Raw genomic sequence first — 22,801 nt, forward strand, 5'->3', positions numbered from 1 at the left:
AAAATCTCTGAACTGCTGTCTTACCATTGACTGGCTCATTCCATCCAATATTTTCTTCAGAGCATTGGTAATATTGCCTGCAGAAAAAAATTCAACGGAAAAAGCAGAAAAACGACACTTTTTTAATTTGGCAAAATGGACTTTGCAAGATGGACTGGACATGTATTAAATGTATTTCATAGAATGAAGAGGAGATATGTATATCATCTAGATAAATGAATGCATAGGTATTCAGAAGGTCCCAGAAAACATTCAGAAAATAGTTGAAGTGTTGCATAAAGCAAACAACATCACTAGATACAAAATATCAATAGCTTATGTATAAAGCTGTCTTCCACTCATCTCCTGTACATTGACTAGGTTGTGAAAACCTCTTTATTTTTCTGAGTGTCTCTTAATGTATGCTCAGTATAGTAACTGACTGTTCAAGACATGTTTAATGAAAAAAGAATGAAAGTAAGTAGCAAAATGAATAGAAAAGGGTGAAGATACAATATTAAATTGTAATCTCTCTTTTTGTCTAGAACCTACAGTAAAATTATTACATGGACTTTCTCTATTATAACAGGACCAGACTTCATCAACCACAAATAACTTGATATTTTGCTTGTAAAGAAACACCAATGCTGACTGCTAGCAAGGAATTAAAGAAGCAACCACTAGCACAATAATCATAGCTTCAATTGTTTTTCAATGTCTTGGAGTCCCACTGCAAGAGACAGTAATATATAGTTATAAGGTAGCTGAATCAGTGGTTGGTATTCTATTTCTTTACTTGTCTCTTTCTTAGGTCATTTAGAACAGGAACTTATGAAATCACCAGATTTCACCAAGTAAATACATAAATTCTAATTCCTGCATCTAGTACATTCTGCAGTACAGATTGGACCCCTTTTAGGTCTAGTTTGCATAGGCCCCTCCTGGGTGACAGCTTTAGCATTAGGGGAAGGTATAGAGCGAGTTGCAAGAAACTGGCATATTATTATTAGAAGAAAAAAACTTCTTCCTGCATTTCATGGTGCAGTCTATTAATTAGGATTGCAGAATCATCTCAGCAGGAGGGCCTACATTTGCAAGTTCATGTTTGTGAGTCTCAAAGAAATGTAAGGAAGATACATACGGCTAGATTTAGAGTTTTGTCGGTAACGACCCGCGTATCTAACGCTGGCTTTCTTTCTCCCGCACCTTTTAAATACCGCTGGTATTTAGAGTTCACAGAATGGCTGCGTTAGGCTCCAAAAAGGGAGCGTATAGCATAATTTTCCGCCACTGCAACTCTAAATACCAGCGGTGCTTACGGACGCGGCCAGCTTCAAAAACGTGCTCGTGCACGATTTCCCCATAGGAAACAATGGGGCCGTTTGAGCTGAAAAAAAACCTAACACCTGCAAAAAAGCAGCGTTCAGCTCCTAACGCAGCTACATTGTTTCCTATGGGGAAACACTTCCTAAGTCTGCACCTAACACCCTAACATGTACCTCGAGTCTAAACACCCCTAACCTTATACTTATTAACCCCTAATCTGCCACCCCCACTATCGCTGACCCCTGCATATTATTATTAACCCCTAATCTGCTGCTCCGTACACCGCCGCCAGCTACGTTATCCCTATGTACCCCTAATCTGCTGCCCCTAACACCGCCGATCCCTATATTATATTTATTAACCCCTAATCTGCCCCCCACAACGTCGCCTCCACCTACCTACAATAATTAACCCCTAATCTGCCGACCGGATCTCACCGCTACTATAATAAATGTATTAACCCCTAAAGCTAAGTCTAACTCTAACCCTAACACCCCCCTAACTTAAATATAATTTAAATCTAACGAAATAAATTAACTATTATTAAATAAATTATTCCTATTTAAAGCTAAATAATTACCTGTAAAATAAACCCTAATATAGCTACAATATAAATTATAATTATATTGTAGCTGTTTTAGGATTAATATTTATTTTACAGGCAACTTTGTAATTATATTAACCAGGTACAATAGCTATTAAATAGTTAATAACTATTTTATAGTTACCTAGTTAAAATAATTACAAAATTACCTGTAAAATAAATCCTAACCTAAGTTACAATTAAACCTAACACTACACTATCAATAAATTAATTAAATACAATACCTACAATTATCTACAATTAAACCTAACACTACACTATCAATAAATTAATTAAATACAATACCTACAAATAAATACAATGAAATAAACTAACTAAAGTACAAAAAATACAAAAGAACTAAGTTACAAAAAATAAAAAAATATTTACAAACATTAGAAAAATATTACAACAATTTTAAACTAATTACACCTACTCTAAGCCCCCTAATAAAATAACAAAGCCCCCCAAAATAAAAAAAATGCCCTACCCTATTCTAAATTAAAAAAGTTCAAAGCTCTTTTACCTTACCAGCCCTGAAAAGGGCCCTTTGCGGGGCATGCCCCAAAGAATTCAGCTCTTTTGCCTGTAAAAAAAAAACATACAATACCCCCCCAACATTACAACCCACCACCCACATACCCCTAATCTAACCCAAACCCCCCTTAAATAAACCTAACACTAAGCCCCTGAAGATCTTCCTACCTTATCTTCACCACGCCGGGTTCACCGATCGATCCAGAAGAGCTCCTCCGATGTCTTGATCCAAGCCCAAGCGGGGGGCTGAAGATGTCCATGATCCGACTGAAGTCTTCATCCAAGCGGGAGCTGAAGAGGTCCATGATCCGGCTGAATTCTTCTATCAAGCGGCATCTTCAATCTTCTTTCTTTCGGATCCATGTTCATCCCGCCGAAGTGGAACATCCATCTTCACCAACGACTTCCCGACGAATGACGGTTCCTTTAAGGGACGTCATCCAAGATGGTGTCCCTCGAATTTCCGATTGGCTGATAGGATTCTATCAGCCAATCAGAATTAAGGTAGGAAAATTCTGATTGGCTGATGGAATCAGCCAATCAGAATCAAGTTCAATCCGATTGGCTGATCCGATCAGCCAATCAGATTGAGCTTGCATTCTATTGGCTGATCGGAACAGCCAATAGAATGCGAGCTTAATCTGATTGGCTGATCCAATCAGCCAATCGGATTGAACTTGAATCTGATTGGCTGATTCCATCAGCCAATCAGAATTTTCCTACCTTAATTCCGATTGGCTGATAGAATCCTATCAGCCAATCGGAATTTGAGGGACGCCATCTTGGATGACGTCATTTAAAGGAACCTTCATTCGGACTTAGGACGTCGCAAGAAGAGGATGGAGGTCTTCAAAATGGAGCCGGTCGTCATCGGATGGAAAAACATAGAAGATGCCGTCTGGATGAAGATGTCCGGATGTCCTCTTCTGCCCGCTTGGATCAAGACTTCAGCCGGAGGATGGATGTCTTCAGCCCCTCGCTTGGGCTTGGATCAAGACATCGGAGCCAGGACGGATCGGTGTGATACCCGGTGTGGTGAAGATAAGGTAGGAAGATCTTCAGGGGCTTAGTGTTAGGTTTATTTAAGGGGGGTTTGGGTTTGATTAGGGGTATGTGGGTGGTGGGTTGTAATGTTGGGGGGGGTATTGTATGTTTTTATTTACAGGCAAAAGAGCTGAATTCTTTGGGGCATGCCCCGCAAAGGGCCCTTTTCAGGGCTGGTAAGGTAAAAGAGCTTTGAACTTTTTTAATTTAGAATAGGGTAGGGCATTTTTTTTATTTTGTTTTATATCTACAAATTTTACGTTTTTGATAAAATAAGATTTTTGGTGAATAATGTTGTTACTTATTTTAAAGCACCTTAACAATACAATTTTTCCTTGCATACTTTTGTGTGAATGGTTAAATCAATGATTTTGTAAGATTTTTAAACAATGATTTTCAGTATGCACTTTTGTAATGTGTGCACCTCCTTCCCATACAAAAATACAGTATACGCCCCTTAGTGAGACACCCTGCTTTCAGGGTAAAAAGTGGCTTTATATAATTCCACCAGGGAAAGAGGACTGGCGAGCCTTCTTATAGAACCTCATCAGCCTAGAGACCTTTAGAGAATTGCCCCACTAGTTTGAAGTCTGGTTCTTATAATTAAAGAGTTGCTAGTTACTTCCCTAGACTGTTCCATTTGAGTGTCAGCTTTATTACAAGCATCAGATTGACAGTTCTTGAAATAAGAGGTTTTCTGTTTTGATTAAGTTATATTGTCAAGTATGGATTAGTTTGGGCACAGTGTCAAGATAAACATATCCACTGTCACAGAACAGATAGAAAGACACCTGGGAGGTTAAAGGGACACTATACCCAAACATTTTCTTTCATGATTAAGGTAGAGAATACAATTTTAAACAACATTCCAATTTACTTCTATTACCTAATTTGCTTCATTCTTTAGATATACTTTAATGAAGAAATAGCAATGCACACGGTGAACAATTCACAGGAGGCATCTATGTGCAGCTACCAATCAGCAGCTACTAAGCATATCTAGATATGCTTTTTAGCTAAGAATATCAAGATAATGAAGCAAAATATATAATAGAAGTAAATTAGAAAGTTGTTTATAATCGTATGCTCTTTCTAAATCATGAAAGAAAAAATTTGGGTTTTATGTCCCTATAATATCATTACAGGTCAGGATGTATTTAATTACCTTTATTTTACTATTCATGAGCAGAGAGTTACAGGACTAAGAATAAACAATTGTAAAGGAAAACCATGAGCTTCCTAATCAGAATGTAACCACTGTTTGACTCGTTGCATGTCAGCTTTCTCCTCGTTTAATAAATAAAATCATTGGAATCATTGATATTTATTGTTCCCTTATTGTTCATTCTCTCAGTTTTTATTCTGTATCTATTTATTGTTATATTATTTGCATTTTGTATAGGAACAGAAGTCAAAATTACATTTTCATAATTCCTATAAAACAGGAATATTTAAACAACTTTCCAATTTGCCTAATTTATCAAATGTGCTTTGTTCTTTTAGTGTCATTTTTTTGAAGAGTAAACTTTGGTAGGCTCAGGATCATGAAACAGATCGTTACAGTAGATTTGGAGGCTCAACAAATGCATGATAAAAAGACAATGCAGTAGCACTTAGTCTGAAATTCAAACAAGTCTATTTTTTTTGACAGATTTTAAAGTTTTGTCTATTTCCACTTCCCCTGTATCATGTGACAGCCATCAGCCAATCACAAATGCACAAACGTATATATGCTGTGAATTCTTGCACATGCTCAGTAGGAGCTGGAGACGCTAAAAGTATAAATATAAAAAGACTGTGCACATTTTGCTAATGGAAGTAAACTGGAAAGTAGTTTAAAATTGCTGCTCTATCTTAATCATGAAAGTTTTATTTTGACTTGAGTGTTCCTTTAGTACTTTATGGCATTCTTATATATATTTATATTTATATTTATATTTTGTTTTCTTACTACGTTTGTGCAGTCTGAATACATTTAATTCCTAAAGAAAGTCTGGGACCTGTCACTACCACCAGTGTTTTCTCTCTAGTGCCAAGGTATTCCTTTATTTTTATTTTACACATAGCCCTCCATGTATTAAATGGAGGCTGGGCAAGCTTCTCAACTTGAGAATTTGTTGGCCCACCTTCGCGACATACGGCAGCAGATTCTGTTTGTCCGCTGCCCATAAGTGTCATTACACACTCAAGCGAACATGTAATGCCCGCCCCTTCTCTCGCCGTTAAACTTTCATGATTCAGTTAGAGCAGCGATTTTAAACACCTTTCCAATGTAATTACAGCAAAAAAGTGTGCACAGTCTTTTATATTTACATATTTGAGTCCCCAGCTCCTACTGGGCATGTGCAAGAATTCACAGCATACATATATGCAATTGTGATTGGCTGATGGCTGTCACATGATACAGGGGAAGTGGAAATAGACAACTGAAATTTGTCATAAAAAATCTACTAGTCATTTGAAGTTAATACTAAGTGCTATTGCATTGTCTTTTTATCATGCATCTGTTTATTATGCAAATCTGCTATATTTACTGGTCCTTTAAGTGTGCTTTAACTTTATAACAGTAATCTAAAGTTTTTTTTTTTTTTAAAGGACCTCTAAAGTCAAATTTAAACCATCTTCATTCAGATACAACGCACGATTTTAAACAACTTTTAAAATCACATCCATTACCCAAATGAGCACAATCTTTTTATTTGTACACTTTCTGAGGCACCAGCTCCTACTGAGCATGTGCAAAATTCACAGAATATATATATGCATTTTGTGATTGGATGACGGGTGTCACATGACACAGCTGAAAGGAAAATAAAACTAACTGAAATTTGTGGGAAAAAAAATCTACTACTCATGTGAAATTCAAACTAAGTGCTTTTCCATTTATGGTCTATTGTGCATTAATTAGTGCACCATTTTATTGTTTCTAGTGGTCCTTTAAGCTTTACATTGCAAAACAAATGCCTTAAAGTCATTTAACACTGTAATTTTGTTAGCACAATTTATAAGGGTTTACAAATCAAGAGCAGTTCAGGGACACAAAACCTTAAAAAGCTTGGTAGAATGCATGTTCCTGGTCTCCATTGTTATTAGGGACAGATGTAAATCAACAAAGCAATAGTCAATAAACCATTAAACTATGGGAGTCACATGACTAAGAAACAGTGGCGTCACTAGGGTTGGTGTCACCCGGTGCGGTAAGTTATGGTGTCACCCCCCCCCCAGAAAGCAGACACACACAAAAACACAGGCAAACACACATACAAACACTCAGACACACTTAAAACATACTCAGATGCACACACAAACACTCGGAAACCCACTCAGACACACACACAAAAACACACACACAAAAACACTGAGACACACACACACACACAAAAACTCAGACACACACTTACAAAATATGTAAACTGCACTGCATTCATTATAAAGTGCATGCCTAGAGCTGCTCCCTGGCTCAGCAGAGCATCAAATGAAAGATAAACAGAGCACTCTAAAATAAATCACTAAAGAAAAGTTTTAGGTGCAAACTATGAAAATTCTGCTCTCTGACTCTGTTCCAAGCCTGTCAGTGCACAGCCCCGGGCCGCGTGCCTACCTCTTCTTATGGCCAATCACCTCTGCACTCTGCCCACCCCCAGACCCCCGCCGCCCTCCTACCTGTTCAGTGTGCACTTAGTGTACCGTAACCGTAATGGTCTGGTGGGCATCATACGTGGCTCCTTCACTTTAAAGACAGTGTCAAACAGTCATGCGGTCAGGTGCCAGGCATCCCCTCATGATTTGCCAGTTTCCATTTAGAGAGACAGCACAGCAGTGAGTGACTCCACTGCTACACATGTCACTGAGCAGTGAGCACAGATAGGCAGGCAGGTTTAGGCTAGCAGCACAACTTTGCAAGCCCCACGGCATGCCCACAACATTCATAGTGAAATTGGGCAGGGGAGAAGCAAAGTACAAACAAGCAAAAGCAGCCGGGAAAACTATTTGTTGAAATTGCAGCACTGGCTCAAGGGGCAAAAAAATTGTGTGTCTACATCTTCCCCAGTCCCACCAATGTTCACAAATGTCAGCCCCTCTAATAAAAAAATCTATGCATCTCAACATTGTATTTATTTGAATTTCAATAAAATAAAAAAAATAAAAAAATGTTGTTTTTTTTTTGGTGTCACCCCCTGGAGGGTGTCACCCGGGTGCGGCCCGCCCCCCCCTAGTGACGCCACTGCTAAGAAACCAATGATAAACAGCCTGAAAAGTGGTTAGTGCATAGGAATATGAGAGTCTGTTCTAGTACATTAGAATAGCCATACACATTGGGCCCAATTTATCAAGCTGTATAAGAAACTTCAGGGCCCCCACATTTCAGGCTCACCTGAAACACTAGTTAAGAAGCTGCTTAAACATATCCACAACCAAAAGTGTGGTGGAGTGAAATCATCCTGATCCGAGCTGATTGGGATGATTGACAGCCCCTGCTCCCTGTAAGGTCTGGCGGACATGTTCGTGGAAGCAAACCATGTCCGTCCGACCTTTGTTGAATTGAACACATTGTATATAGTGTGGGGGGGTTAACACTAGGCCATTATATTCCATTAGAAATCCCCAGTTATTGTGTGGTGTGTTGAATGATCTTTTGAGTTTTCTATTAAAAAAACCTGGACTGGAGTCATTCGACCGAAGGAAAAGGAAAGAAAGGAAATAACACAAGGTGCAGAGATGGAGGGCCGTGGACACACCGTGTCAAGAAAGAAATACATCTATCGAGGTAAAGTTGCTCCGTGCTGAGAAACAGACTCAAGGTCATATCTGAGCCTCAATGTCACTACCACCAAGACCAAGATCATAGCAGAGGTATAGCATAGTAGGGCTCGGTCCTGCTATTCCCAGGCTGTTTATCACCCACAAAACAAGCAGCCGCCATCTTGGGTGCTTCAAGGAGCAACGCAGCGCACATGTTACAAGCTAGCCGGTATATACAGCAGCTATAGGGGTGAAACAGGCACCTTAAGCATGCCCACAAGCCCTAGCATGTCTTAACAATATCCTTTAGAGCCTTTTGGAATCATAGCTGGAAATCAGAACAGCTTGACACAAGTCGACATAACAGCAATCTCTCCCTGTCCTCAGCGATCTCATACAATAAGATGACTTATCTGGGTACATCCCATAAGAGTATATGACAAAACTCAGTGACCACCTTATACATAGCAAGTTACGGAATGTATAACTGACAGAGTATACTTACACCTACACTGAAGGGTGATTCCTACTGTTTGGTTTATAATCTACTTTATCACAAAACGCTATATCTTGGTAAACATCTTTCATATAAGAATTGAGAGACCACACAGCGCCAGTACTAACTTCATATACTTAAGACATGGCGGCAAGAAAACTAACTAAAATTGAAAAATTCACTAAAAGCCAAAACACAGCTCTAGTCTCTTTACTTTTTTCCAGTCATGTGAAACAGCAAATAGCTCCATGTCAAATCCTCCACTCTCAACAGAAGCTAACACAGACTAACCCAGCACTTCAGAACCGAATATGACTACTTCATATATCACTCAGTTAAAGCAATATATAGCAAATTTACCAACGAAGGAGGACTTTTCTTTAAAAACTTTAATACCCACTGAACTCACATCTATGCAAAAGGACATTAATGTTCTGGGGAACAGAGTAGAGGAAGTTGAAGATATGCAAACTACTATCAATGAGATGTCAACACATGCCAACGTACAAACATCACAAATGGGGGTCAATTTATCAAGCTCCATATGGAGCTTGATGCCCCGTGTTTCTGTCTTCAGGCTCACTGGAAACAGAAGTTATGAAGCAGTGGTCTAAACCGCTGCTCCATAACCTGTCTGCCTGCTCTGAGGCGGCGGACAGAAATTAACCCAATCGAATACGGTCGGGTTGATTGACACCCCCTGCTAGTGGCCGATTGGCCACGAATCTGAAGGGGGCGGTATTGCACCAGCAGTTCACAAGAACTGCTGGTACAATGATAAATGCCGACAGCATTTGCTATCAGCATTTATCAATGTGCAGCGGACATGATATGCTACATTGTATCATGTCTGCTCACACTTTAATAAATTGACCCCAGAGAGTCCATGCAGGAAAAACTTGAAGATTTAGAAAATCGCAGCAGGTTATCTAACCTCAGAGTGCATGGTATACCTGAATCAATAAAGAACACAGAGATAAGAGAATATCTGCAGAATTTATTCCAACACCTTTTGGTGGTTACTGATCTACCTACCATTCAACTTGAAAGAGTTTATATAGCTCTACGCCCTCCACCTCCTCCAAATGCACCCCCGTAGACGTTATCTTTAAATTCCTATGGTTTACAGACAGGGAAGACATTTGGCTTAAGACGCGGCAGACGCAAAAGATATCCTATCTAGACCACTCATTGCAGATTTACCCAGACCTGTGCCCAAGCACTTTACAAAGAAGAAAAGACACAAGATTTATCATCACAGTACTACAGTAAAATAATATTAAATATCATTGGGCATACCTATTCAGCCTGGTAGTAAATCATGAAGGGCATACCCACATCTACAGAGGTCTCCAAGATCTAGAGCCCTTTTCCAAAGGACTAGGCCTAAAATTGCAACCTCCACATTCATCTGATTCCACCTCCAAATTGTCCATGGAATCACCTGACACGTTGTCACAATCTGGAGCAGACTCCCAATGGCACAAAGTTGTCAACAAGAAAAGGAAGGGCTACTTTAAATCTTGAAGTACCAACATACTATACAGGTTTATCTGATGTACTCCGGACTGGTGAGATTGAACTAGACTTTTCGTCTTTACGTATTTCTGGTGCAAGTTGTGGTCCTCCACACTAGGGGAACACCTCATATAGGAGGTTAAATCTAGATGAGATACAGTTTGAGATGAATGAAAGGGAAATAAAAATAAGCAGGACTTACTATGGACATGCTAAGAGACTTACCAGTAGGGAAAAAAAGTATTTAGTCAGCCACCAATTGTGCAAGTTCTCCCACTTAAAAAGATGATAGAGGCCAGTAATTTTCATCATAGGTATACCTCAACTATGAGAGACAAAATGTGGAAACAAATCCAGACAATCACATTGTCTGATTTGGAAAGAATTTATTTGCAAATTATGGTGGAAAATAAGTATTTGGTCACCTACAAACAAGCAAGATTTCTGGCTCTCACAGACCTGTATCTTCTTCTTTAAGAGGCTCCTCTGTCCTCCACTCATTACCTGTATTAATGGCATCTGTTTGAACTTGTTATCAGTATAAAAAACACCTGTCCACAACCTCAAACAGTCACACTCCAAACTCCACTATGGTGAAGACCAAAGAGCTGTCGAAGGACACCAGAAACAAAATTGTAGACCTGCACCAGGCTGGGAAGACTGAATCTGCAATAGGCAAGCAGCTTGGTGTGAAGAAATCAACTGTGGGAGCAATAATTAGAAAATGGAAGACATACAAGACCACTGATAATCTCCCTTGATCTGGGGCTCCACGCAAGATCTCACCCCGTGGGGTCAAAATGATCACAAGAACGGTGAGCAAACATCCCAGAACCACACAGGGGGACCTAGTGAATGACCTGCAGAGAGCTGGAGGAACATAAAAAAGGCTACCATCAGTAACACACTACGCTGCCAGGGACTCAGATCCTGCAGTGCCAGACGTGTCCCCCTGCTTAAGCCAGTACATGTCCGGGTCCGTCTGAAGTATGCTAGAGAGCATTTGGATGATCCAGAAGTGGATTGGGAGAATATCATATGGTCAGATGAAACCAAAGTAGAACTGTTTGGTAGAAACAGGGTCCGTCTGAAGTATGCTAGAGAGCATTTGGATGATCCAGAAGTGGATTGGGAGAATATCATATGGTCAGATGAAACCAAAGTAGAACTGTTTGGTAGAAACACAACTTGTCGTGTTTGGAGGAGAGAGAACACCATACCTACTGTGAAGCATGGGGGTGGCAACATTATGCTTTGGGGTTGTTTCTCTGCAAAGGGAACAGGATGACTGATCCGTGTACATGAAAGAATAAATGGGGCCATGTATTGTGAGATTTTGAGTGCAAACCTCCTTCCATCAGCAAGGGCATTGAAGATGAAATGTGGCTGGTCTTTCAGCATGGCAATGATCCCAAACACACCACCCGGGCAACGAAGGAGTGGCTTTGTAAGAAGCATTTCAAGGTCCTGGAGTGGCCTAGCCAGTCTCCAGATCTCAACCCCATAGAAAACCTTTGGAGAAAGTTGAAAGTCCGTGTTGCCCAGCGACAGCTTCAAAATATCACTGCTCTAGAGGATATCTACATGCAGGAATGGGCCAACATACCAGCAACAGTATGTGACAACCTTGTGAAGACTTACAGAAAATGTTTGACCTCTGTCATTGCCAACAAAGGATATATAACAAAGTATTGAGATGAACTTTTGATATTGACCAAATACTTATTTTCCACCATAATTTGCAAATAAATTCTTTCCAAATCAGACAATGTGATTGTATGAATTTTTTTACACATTTTGTCTCTTATAGTTGAGGTATACCTATGATGAAAATTACAGGCCTCTCTCATCTTCTTAAGTGGGAGAACTTGCACAACTGATGGCTGACTAAATACTTTTTTTCCCCACTGTAGCTATATGAATATGTAGCTTGGTCTTTGCACTATACTTCTTACTAAAATGTTTACCAGTATTCTTTTGGTAATGCGGTTGTTAAATTATTGTTCAAACAATCGGGTCCCAGTAATAGGCCGACCCATACTGTTTTTTCTTTGTTTGTTGGAATGTTTTTTTCTTATTCTAACACTGTTCACACAAATATTTACATTTATTTGTTTATTGTTGCTGTTTTTAATGTTGTTTATATCTCTATGCAATGTGTTTGTTTGACCCTCCTCAAATACTATGATACATATCTACCCATATGCTCCATATTACATATTACATGTTACTTTGCTCACTGCTTCAATATGACACACCTGGCACACTACACAGACCACTTGCTGTCCACCATACAATTACACCAGGAAACCCAATAAGACACTATTGAATATACTAACAATTAACGCAAAGGGTCTCAACAGCCCAAATAAGAGAAGTATTGCTATCCGAGATTTAAAAGACAACAAAGGTGATATAATTCTACTTCAAGAAACTCACTTTCTTCATAGAAAAGAACCCAAGACAATCAGATACAAATTTGGAGAGACATTTTATGCCTATAATCATATAAAAACTAACGGGGTGGGCATTTTAATCAGGAAAGGTATACCCTTTACCCTACTTAACTCAATTAAGGACCTAGAAGGTAGATATTTGATACTGGTAGGTAAAATGTACAATACTATATTGACATTTACCTGCGCATACGGCCTAATACTAACCAAGACAGATTTTTTAGGCGCCTCACGGACACCATACTAGAAGCTAAAAAAGGTCTATAAATACTTGGTGGGGATCTTAATGTCTCACTCAGTACCTCCTTGGATACCTCAACAGGCCTTTCCTCAACACCCAATAGAGTGTTAAACAAGGTTAAGCAAAATATAAAGGATATAGCAATACATGATGTGTGGAGAATACAACATATGAATGAGCGCCAATACATATTTTTCTGATTCCCCCATTCCCGCTTCTCCTGCATTAATTATATCTTCATATATGTGTTGTGTTTGTCTTTGGCCACTCGTTCTAGGATCTCTCCCTCAGGATGGACAGATTATTCATTAGTGAGTTGTTTAATTGAATGGCCATCAGCTCCATATACCACCTATGTCTGGAAGTTAGATAATGACTTATATGATCATCCACTAAACTCAGAAAAAATTTAATCATGCCTTCAGGAATACTTCACCTTAAATTTAGACTCGATTACAGATTTCAGACTCATTTGGGAGGTACACAAAGGTATACTTCGAGGGGAATTAATAAGCATGCAATCCCACAGTCACAAACAAGCGTATCGCTTTATAAGACACACTAACCAACATCACAAATATAGAAACAAAACTCAAAATCTCCCCAACAGACGATATGCTTAAAAATGATTTGCGAACACAGAGATCCATCATTAATTCTCTATTGGACAAAGATTGTAAACAATTAGCCCTCAATTTGAAACAAACACATTATGAAGGTGATAACACTATTTGCACGTAAATTACAACGGAGAATCAATAGATCATATATTTTATCTATCACTAACCCTGATAAAAGCGCAGTCTATTCTACTGCCGACATTACTGAGTCATTCCGTGTGTACTATGAATCTTTATATAATCTCTCGAACACCACACCAACAGATCCTACCAAAATCACCCTCATTGAATCCTTCCTGAACAGTATTGACATACCATCAATCACACCAGCTCAGAAGAACGAACTTAACTCCCCCTTTACAACTGAAGAATTACAGTCAGTCATTAAGAACCTACCGTCAGGGAAGGCCCCGGGCCAGACGGTTTTACTGACTATTACTATAAAAAGTATACCAAGATATTAATGCCACATCTTCTAACTCATTTTAACTCCATATCCCAATCTAATCCATTTCTTAGTAATTCACTGTCAGCACATATCTCACTAATCCAAAAAGAAGGTAAAGACTCCACTAAAGTGGAGAATTACAGGCATATATCTCTATTAAACACAGATATAAAAATATATGCAAAGTTTTTAGCGAATAGGTTGAATATTTTGCTCCCAAACTTAATATACGCAGATCAGGTGGGCTTCGTTCCAACAAGGGAGGCTAAAGATAACACAGTAAGGGCCATTAACCTAATTGACTACATCAATAAATATTGTAAATCCTCAGTAATTCTCTCCACAGACACGGAAAACGCTTTTGACCGCATCTGTTGGCAATTTCTCAAAGCTGTTTTATTATGAATGGGTCTGGGAACGGAATTTGTTAATAGAGTGTTTGTCATGTATTCTTCACCAACAGCCAGAGTACGAGTGAACGGCTCTCTATCTGCCGCTTTCACAATATCAAACGGAACTAGACAGGGGTGCCCACTCTCCCCACTGTTGTTTGCCTGTATGATCGAGACTTTAGCCCATCTGATATAACAGGTGTTCAGATTAAAAAGTTGCATCATAAACTTTTGCTTTACATGGATGATGTACTATTCTTTTTAATGAACCCTACACAATCCATATCGATCTTATTACAACAATTAGATAGCTTTGGATGGGTCTCTAATTTCCTCATAAATAAAAGTAAATCAGAAATACTAAATATTAACTTATCAGATAAGGAAACACAACATATTAAAAAATTATGCCCATTTAGATGGCAAGACCGTAGACTAAAATACCTAGGAGTCTTCCTAGCTCCCACAGTTAAAGAAATATTCGAAGCCAACTACTTAAACTTCCAATCTTCTATAATAGCTACCTTATCCTCATGGAGAAGGAAATCAATGACCTGGACCGGTGGGATAAACGCCTTTAAGATGAATAGTCTCCCAAAAATTCTTTATCTCATGCAAATATTACCCATATCCTTACTGAACACATATCTAGGATAAATAGAAGAATCATGTGTCAGACATTAAATAATGGGGGACTTGGTGTACCCGACCTCGTTATATATAGGAAAACCATATATTTGCAAAGAATAGTGGACTGGTATACTAATTATAACACTAAAATTTGGGTACAGGTGGAACATGACATTGCAGGCTCCACACAATTAGGAGTACAGTGTTGGACACCTAATGTTACAAGCTGTTGGAACATGACATTGCAGGCTCCACACAGGAGCCAGTGTTGGACACCTAATGTTACAAGCTCACCACAGACTTACTTTACACATATTGTTCAGGAGACATTTTTTACAAGGGACAGAGTCCTTATTGAATATTCTAACATATCTTCAAAGTTCTCGCCTCTTACTTCGTTCATACACAATAAAGAATTTTCGCAAGGCCTTATGATCCCGGCCAAATATAGCACGTCACCAGATAGGATATTAAAGATATGTCACCTAGGAGACGAAAATGGGTTACAACCTAGGGATAACTTAATTGAAAAAGGCTTCTCTAACTTCAAAAACTGTTTTTTCTACCTCCAGTGTTACAATTACTTAACTTCCCACCCGCAAAAATGAAACATGTTGAGACCACTGACAGCTTTTGAATCTCTGTGTCGCAAATCATCACCCACTCAACATACACTTTCCCTCGTATACTTATTAATAAAACAGCCTACCCCATGTCACATACCACATTTTATTGACAAATAGAGTGACTAGTTGGCTGTGCAGATTTCTCACATTGATTCCTCCAAGATTTATATTGCCATTAAAAAATCCTCTACCTCAAGCAAGTTCTTGGAGTTAAATATGAAGATTTTACACAGATGGTATCTGACTCCGTCACGCTGTAAAAAGATCTTTAAAAACACCACAGACAACTGTTGGAGATGTCACGCACCCATAGGCCATGTGGCACATATATGGTGGCAATGCCCTAACATAACTCAGATATGGAACGAAATATCAATTGAAACCTCTAAATTATTAGAAATTCCCCTACCATTAGATCCATGCTTATGGCTATTTCATAAAACCTCCAGGAAATTTCATAAAACCTCCAGGAAATGCAGTTCTGTTGGGTGCAAAACCTTCCCAGCCTTTTAGATTGTGCCCTCATTGTGCTGAATAAGAGAGAGAAAATAACCCTGTCCCATCACTCTTTCTTCCTACCAACCAGACAAACTCTTAAACACCCAGTAATGCTCACAGACCACCTATGGAATCCCCAGCTCAATGTGTTCTCACTCCTCCCATGAAACGGCCACTATTGTGCCCACGTGCTTTCCTTACTCAGTTGTGGGAACTGACTCTGTCTGCACTTGTTCATTTCACCTATTAATAAAAGCTGATTAAATAAAATGTTAAATATGCATCTAATTTGTGTTATGAATTATCATAATAAATAAATAAATAAATAAATAAATAAATAAATAAATAAATAATGAAACAAACACATTAGACAGTCTCCATTAGAGCTGAATTAGCTATTATATTACACATTTGCTTTGGGCACTTTTGCTTTTGTGAAAACCATGCAAAATGCCCGTTAATTAAAGTTATTTATGTGTTTAAACAGCTTTTCCTGTAACATCACATGTGTGCATTTGTACTAAGTCATATAGTCATTATTCATATGTTTTGAAATGGTTTAAAAACAAATCAAATTTATTATATGTTTTACATGTTATTTCTGTTGGATTGGAAGGGTACATGGCATTGTCAAGCTAAAATTTAAGAATCAGCTGCACTTGGATTTAGCTAAACATTTAAAACAAAATGTATTCAAAATTAAAAAAACAAAAACATTGATATATTCAAAATTAAAAAAACAAAAACATTGATATAGAAAACAATTTCCCATAATCCAAAGTCACATTTCAGATGCTTTTATTTGGCAAAGTAGCATGTACAGGGCTATAACAGTTAGCATTGACAGTGTAGTAGTTTGTTGATCTAAAGAGAAACTGATTGCCACTTTGTCAAGAAGGAATATTTTGTTTATTTGATGCACAATTGGAAATCACAATTAGTTTTCGACATATTATTATGTAACTATGTAACTATGTAACTTAAAATAGTGTATCCATATCATTAGTTCTGTCTAAATAATGTGAGTTTTTACATTTTACCAAATTCAAGTGCAGCTGTCTCATTGATTTTGGCTTGAAACATGCAACATTATTCTGCCACTTTTAATTTGCACCCATTAGATGGTGTTTGTAGCCCCAGTTTGAGGCCAGAACCCCAAACAAAAAGTTCTGAGCACTCATCAGTCAGAGTAGATGTAGCAAGGCTCTGTTTTCTGATGGTGTTTTTTTTTAATCTCCTGGCTCTAATATCAATTAGTAACAAACATAAAGAATCAATAAACTCACCTACATTTGGTGTCTGTTCTGCACATAAGATTTGCTTGAAGCTTGGAGATTATGATGCATATAACTCTGATAAAGATCATAAAGTTCACCTGTTCAAAAAGAAAATGCAATGGCATTAATTATGAAGTTTCAGTTGTATGCAGAAACACATTGAAATAACATATACTAGTCTGATGGTGAGAACAGATTTCTCTTATGGCAAAGTAATATAAATTGCAAATATTTAGCTGACAGGTTTGCTCAAAAAAGCTGAAGAGGAAACTGCTGAATACAATTAAGAACAACATATAGGAATGGTTTCAAATGAGGGAAGTAATATTACACTGCATGATACATCGGACCTTCTACAAAACTGGTCAACACACACGGAAACTAAAATGTATCAACATTAGGTAAGGAAAAGAAGATACCACCAAGCTCTAGGTGCACAATCCACCATATAACATGAAATCTTCCAGAATAAGTTCATATTCCAGAAAAATCGGAAGACCTGGTTCATCTCTATGTAAATGAGTGCTCAGAGATTTTTTATAACTACAGAAACTAAGTAAAATCAAACTAGAAATTTCACTCCAAGAGACTTAGAATTGAAAATAAACTTTAAAGGGCTATAATACCCAAATGTTTAAAGGGACAGTAAACACCAGAATTTTTGTTATTTAAAAAGGTAGATAATCCCTTTATTACCCATTCCCCAATTTTGCATAACCAACACAGTTATAATAATGTACTTTTTACCTCTGTGATTACCTTGTATCTCTGTCTCTGCAAACTGCCCCCTTATTTCAGTTCTTTTGACAGACTTGCATTTTTAGACAATCAGTGCTTGCTCTTAGGAGCTTCACGTGCCGGAGCTCAATGGTGTCTATATGAAATACATGAATTAACGCCCTCTAGTGGTGAAAAATTGTCAAAATGCTTTCCGATTAGAGGAAGTCTTCAAGGTCTAAGAAATTAGCACATGAACCTCCTAGATTTAGCTTTCAACTAAGAATACCAAGAGAACAAAGCACAATTGGTAATAAAAGTTAATTGGAAAACTGTTTAAAATTACATGCCCTATTTAACCCCTTAATGACCACAGCACTTTTCCATTTTCTGTCCGTTTGGGACCAAGGCTATTTTTACATTTCTGCAGTGTTTGTGTTTAGCTGTAATTTTCCTCTTACTCATTTACTGTACCCACACATATTATATATCGTTTTTCTCGCCATTAAATGGACTTTCTAAAGATACCATTATTTTCATTGTATCTTATAATTTACTATAAAAAAATTTATAAAATATGAGGAAAAAATAGAAAAAACATAATTTATGCTTACCTGATAAATTCCTTTCTTCTGTAGTGTGATCAGTCCACGGGTCATCATTACTTCTGGGATATTACTCCTCCCCAACAGGAAGTGCAAGAGGATTCACCCAGCAGAGCTGCATATAGCTCCTCCCCTCTACGTCACTCCCAGTCATTCGACCAAGGACCAACGAGAAAGGAAAAGCCAAGGGTGAAGTGGTGACTGGAGTATAAATTAAAAAATATTTACCTGCCTTAAAAACAGGGCGGGCCGTGGACTGATCACACTACAGAAGAAAGGAATTTATCAGGTAAGCATAAATTATGTTTTCTTCTGTTAAGTGTGATCAGTCCACGGGTCATCATTACTTCTGGGATACCAATACCAAAGCAAAAGTACACGGATGACGGGAGGGATAGGCAGGCTCTTTATACAGAAGGAACCACTGCCTGAAGAACCTTTCTCCCAAAAATAGCCTCCGATGAAGCAAAAGTGTCAAATTTGTAAAATTTGGAAAAAGTATGAAGCGAAGACCAAGTTGCAGCCTTGCAAATCTGTTCAACAGAGGCCTCATTCTTGAAGGCCCAAGTGGAAGCCACAGCTCTAGTAGAATGAGCTGTAATTCTTTCAGGAGGCTGCTGTCCAGCAGTCTCATAAGCTAAACGAATTATGCTACGAAGCCAAAAAGAAAGAGAGGTAGCGGAAGCTTTTTGACCTCTCCTCTGCCCAGAGTAAATGACAAACAGAGAAGACGTTTGTCGAAATTCCTTAGTTGCCTGTAAGTAAAATTTTAGAGCACGGACTACATCCAGGTTGTGCAGTAGACGTTCCTTCTTTGAAGAAGGATTTGGGCATAAAGAAGGAACAACAATCTCTTGATTGATATTCCTGTTAGTAACTACCTTAGGTAAGAACCCAGGTTTAGTACGCAGGACTACCTTATCCGAATGAAAAATCAAATAAGGAGAATCACAATGTAAGGCTGATAATTCAGAGACTCTTCGAGCCGAGGAAATAGCCATTAAAAATAGAACTTTCCAAGATAACAACTTTATATCAATGGAATGAAGGGGTTCAAACGGAACGCCCTGTAAAACATTAAGAACAAGGTTTAAACTCCATGGTGGAGCAACAGTTTTAAACACAGGCTTAATTCTGGCCAAAGCCTGACAAAAAGCCTGGACGTCAGGAACTTCTGACAGACGTTTGTGTAACAGAATGGACAGAGCTGAGATCTGTCCCTTTAATGAACTAGCAGATAAACCCTTTTCTAAACCTTCTTGTAGAAAAGACAATATCCTAGGAATCCTAACCTTACTCCAAGAGTAACCTTTGGATTCACACCAATATAGGTATTTACGCCATATCTTATGGTAAATCTTTCTGGTAACAGGTTTCCTAGCCTGTATTAAGGTATCAATAACTGACTCAGAAAATCCACGTCTTGATAAAATCAAGCGTTCAATTTCCAAGCAGTCAGCTTCAGAGAAGTTAGATTTTGATGTTTGAAGGGACCCTGTATCAGAAGGTCCTGTTTCAGAGGTAGAGACCAAGGTGGACAGGATGACATGTCCACCAGGTCTGCATACCAAGTCCTGCGTGGCCACGCAGGTGCTATTAGAATCACTGATGCTCTCTCTTGTTTGATTCTGGCAATCAATCGAGGAAGCAACGGGAAGGGTGGAAACACGTAAGCCATCCTGAAGTCCCAAGGTGCTGTCAGAGCATCTATCAGGACTGCTCCTGGATCCCTGGATCTGGACCCGTAACGAGGAAGCTTGGCGTTCTGTCGAGACGCCATGAGATCTATCTCTGGTTTGCCCCAACGTCGAAGTATTTGGGCAAAGACCTCCGGATGAAGTTCCCACTCCCCCGGATGAAAAGTCTGACGACTTAAGAAATCCGCCTCCCAGTTCTCCACTCCCGGGATGTGGATTGCTGACAGGTGGCAAGAGTGAGACTCTGCCCAGCAAATTATCTTTGATACTTCCATCATAGCTAGGGAGCTTCTTGTCCCTCCCTGATGGTTGATGTAAGCTACAGTCGTGATGTTGTCCGACTGAAACCTGAAGAACCCCCGAGTTGTCAACTGGGGCCAAGCCAGGAGGGCATTGAGAACTGCTCTCAATTCCAGAATGTTTATTGGCAGGAGACTCTCCTCCTGACTCCATTGTCCCTGAGCCTTCAGAGAATTCCAGACGGCACCCCAACCTAGAAGGCTGGCGTCTGTTGTTACAATTGTCCAGTCTGGTCTGCTGAATGGCATCCCCCTGGACAGATGTGGCCGAGAAAGCCACCATAGAAGAGAATTTCTGGTCTCTTGATCCAGATTCAGAGAAGGGGATAAGTCTGAGTAATCCCCATTCCACTGACTTAGCATGCACAGTTGCAGTGGTCTGAGGTGTAAGCGTGCAAAGAGTACTATGTCCATTGCCGCTACCATTAAGCCGATTACCTCCATGCATTGAGCCACTGACGGGTGTTGAATGGAATGAAGGGTGCGGCAAGCACTTTGAAGTCTTGTTAGCCTGTCCTCTGTCAGGTAAATCTTCATTTCTACAGAATCTATAAGAGTCCCCAGGAAGGGAACTCTTGTGAGTGGAACGAGTGAACTTTTCTTTTCGTTCACCTTCCATCCATGTGACCTTAGAAATGCCAGCACTAACCCTGTATGAGACTTGGCAGTTTGAAAGCTTGAAGCTTGTATCAGAATGTCGTCTAGGTATGGAGCTACCGAGATTCCCCGCGGTCTTAGTACCGCCAGAAGAGCACCCAGAACCTTTGTGAAGATTCTTGGAGCTGTAGCCAATCCGAATGGAAGAGCCACAAACTGGTAATGCCTGTCTAGGAAGGCAAACCTTAGGTACCGATAATGATCTTTGTGAATCGGTATGTGAAGGTAAGCATCTTTTAAATCTACAGTGGTCATGTATTGACCCTCTTGGATCATAGGTAAAATTGTCCGAATAGTCTCCATCTTGAACGATGGAACTCTTAGGAATTTGTTTAGGATCTTTAAGTCCAGGATTGGTCTGAAAGTTCCCTCTTTTTTGGGAACCACAAACAGATTTGAGTAAAACCCCTGTCCCTGTTCCGATCGTGGAACTGGATGGATTACTCCCATTAACAAGAGCTCTTGTACGCAGCGTAGAAACGCCTCTTTCTTTGTCTGGATTGTTGACAATCTTGACAGATGAAATCTCTCTCTTGGAGGAGAGTATTTGAAGTCCAGAAGGTATCCCTGAGATATTATCTCTAGCGCCCAGGGATCCTGAACATCTCTTGCCCAAGCCTGGGCGAAGAGAGAAAGTCTGCCCCCCACTAGATCCGATCCCGGATCGGGGGCCCTCAATTCATGCTGTTTTAGGGGCAGCAGCAGGTTTCCTAGTCTGCTTGCCCTTGTTCCAGGACTGGTTAGGTTTCCAGCCTTGTCTGTAGCGAGCAACAGCTCCTTCCTGTTTTGGTGCAGAGGAAGTTGATGCTGCTCCTGCTTTGAAATTACGAAAGGAACGAAAATTAGACTGTCTAGTCTTGGCTTTGGCTTTGTCCTGAGGCAGGGCATGGCCTTTACCTCCTGTAATGTCAGCGATAATCTCTTTCAACCCGGGCCCGAATAAGGTCTGCCCTTTGAAAGGTATATTAAGCAATTTAGACTTAGAAGTAACATCAGCTGACCAGGATTTTAGCCACAGCGCCCTGCGTGCCTGAATGGCGAATCCTGAATTCTTCGCTGTAAGTTTAGTAAGATGTACTACGGCCTCCGAAATGAATGAATTAGCTAGTTTAAGGACTCTAAGCCTGTCCGTAATGTCGTCCAGAGTAGCTGAACCAATGTTCTCTTCCAGAGACTCAATCCAGAATGCCGCTGCAGCCGTGATCGGCGCAATGCATGCAAGGGGTTGCAATATAAAACCTTGTTGAACAAACATTTTCTTAAGGTAACCCTCTAACTTTTTATCCATTGGATCTGAAAAAGCACAGCTATCCTCCACCGGGATAGTGGTACGCTTAGCTAAGGTAGAAACTGCTCCCTCCACCTTAGGGACCGTTTGCCATAAGTCCCTTGTGGTGGCGTCTATTGGAAAC

The 22,801-nt window shown here is 39.4% G+C and overlaps 1 protein-coding gene across 1 annotated transcript in view; it reads right to left on the minus strand.

The window, feature by feature from the left end:
* The window catches only part of GLP1R (glucagon like peptide 1 receptor), a 1,017,454-nt gene that overhangs the window by 135,584 nt on the left and 859,069 nt on the right, over positions 1-22,801 (minus strand). The window contains exon 11 of the mRNA XM_053712812.1: positions 17,424-17,512. Within this exon, the coding sequence (XP_053568787.1) occupies positions 17,424-17,512 (89 nt within the window). The remainder of the gene's footprint in view (positions 1-17,423; positions 17,513-22,801) is intronic.

This window comes from Bombina bombina, chromosome 4 (genome assembly GCF_027579735.1).
Source record: "Bombina bombina isolate aBomBom1 chromosome 4, aBomBom1.pri, whole genome shotgun sequence".
Taxonomy (NCBI): domain Eukaryota; kingdom Metazoa; phylum Chordata; class Amphibia; order Anura; family Bombinatoridae; genus Bombina; species Bombina bombina.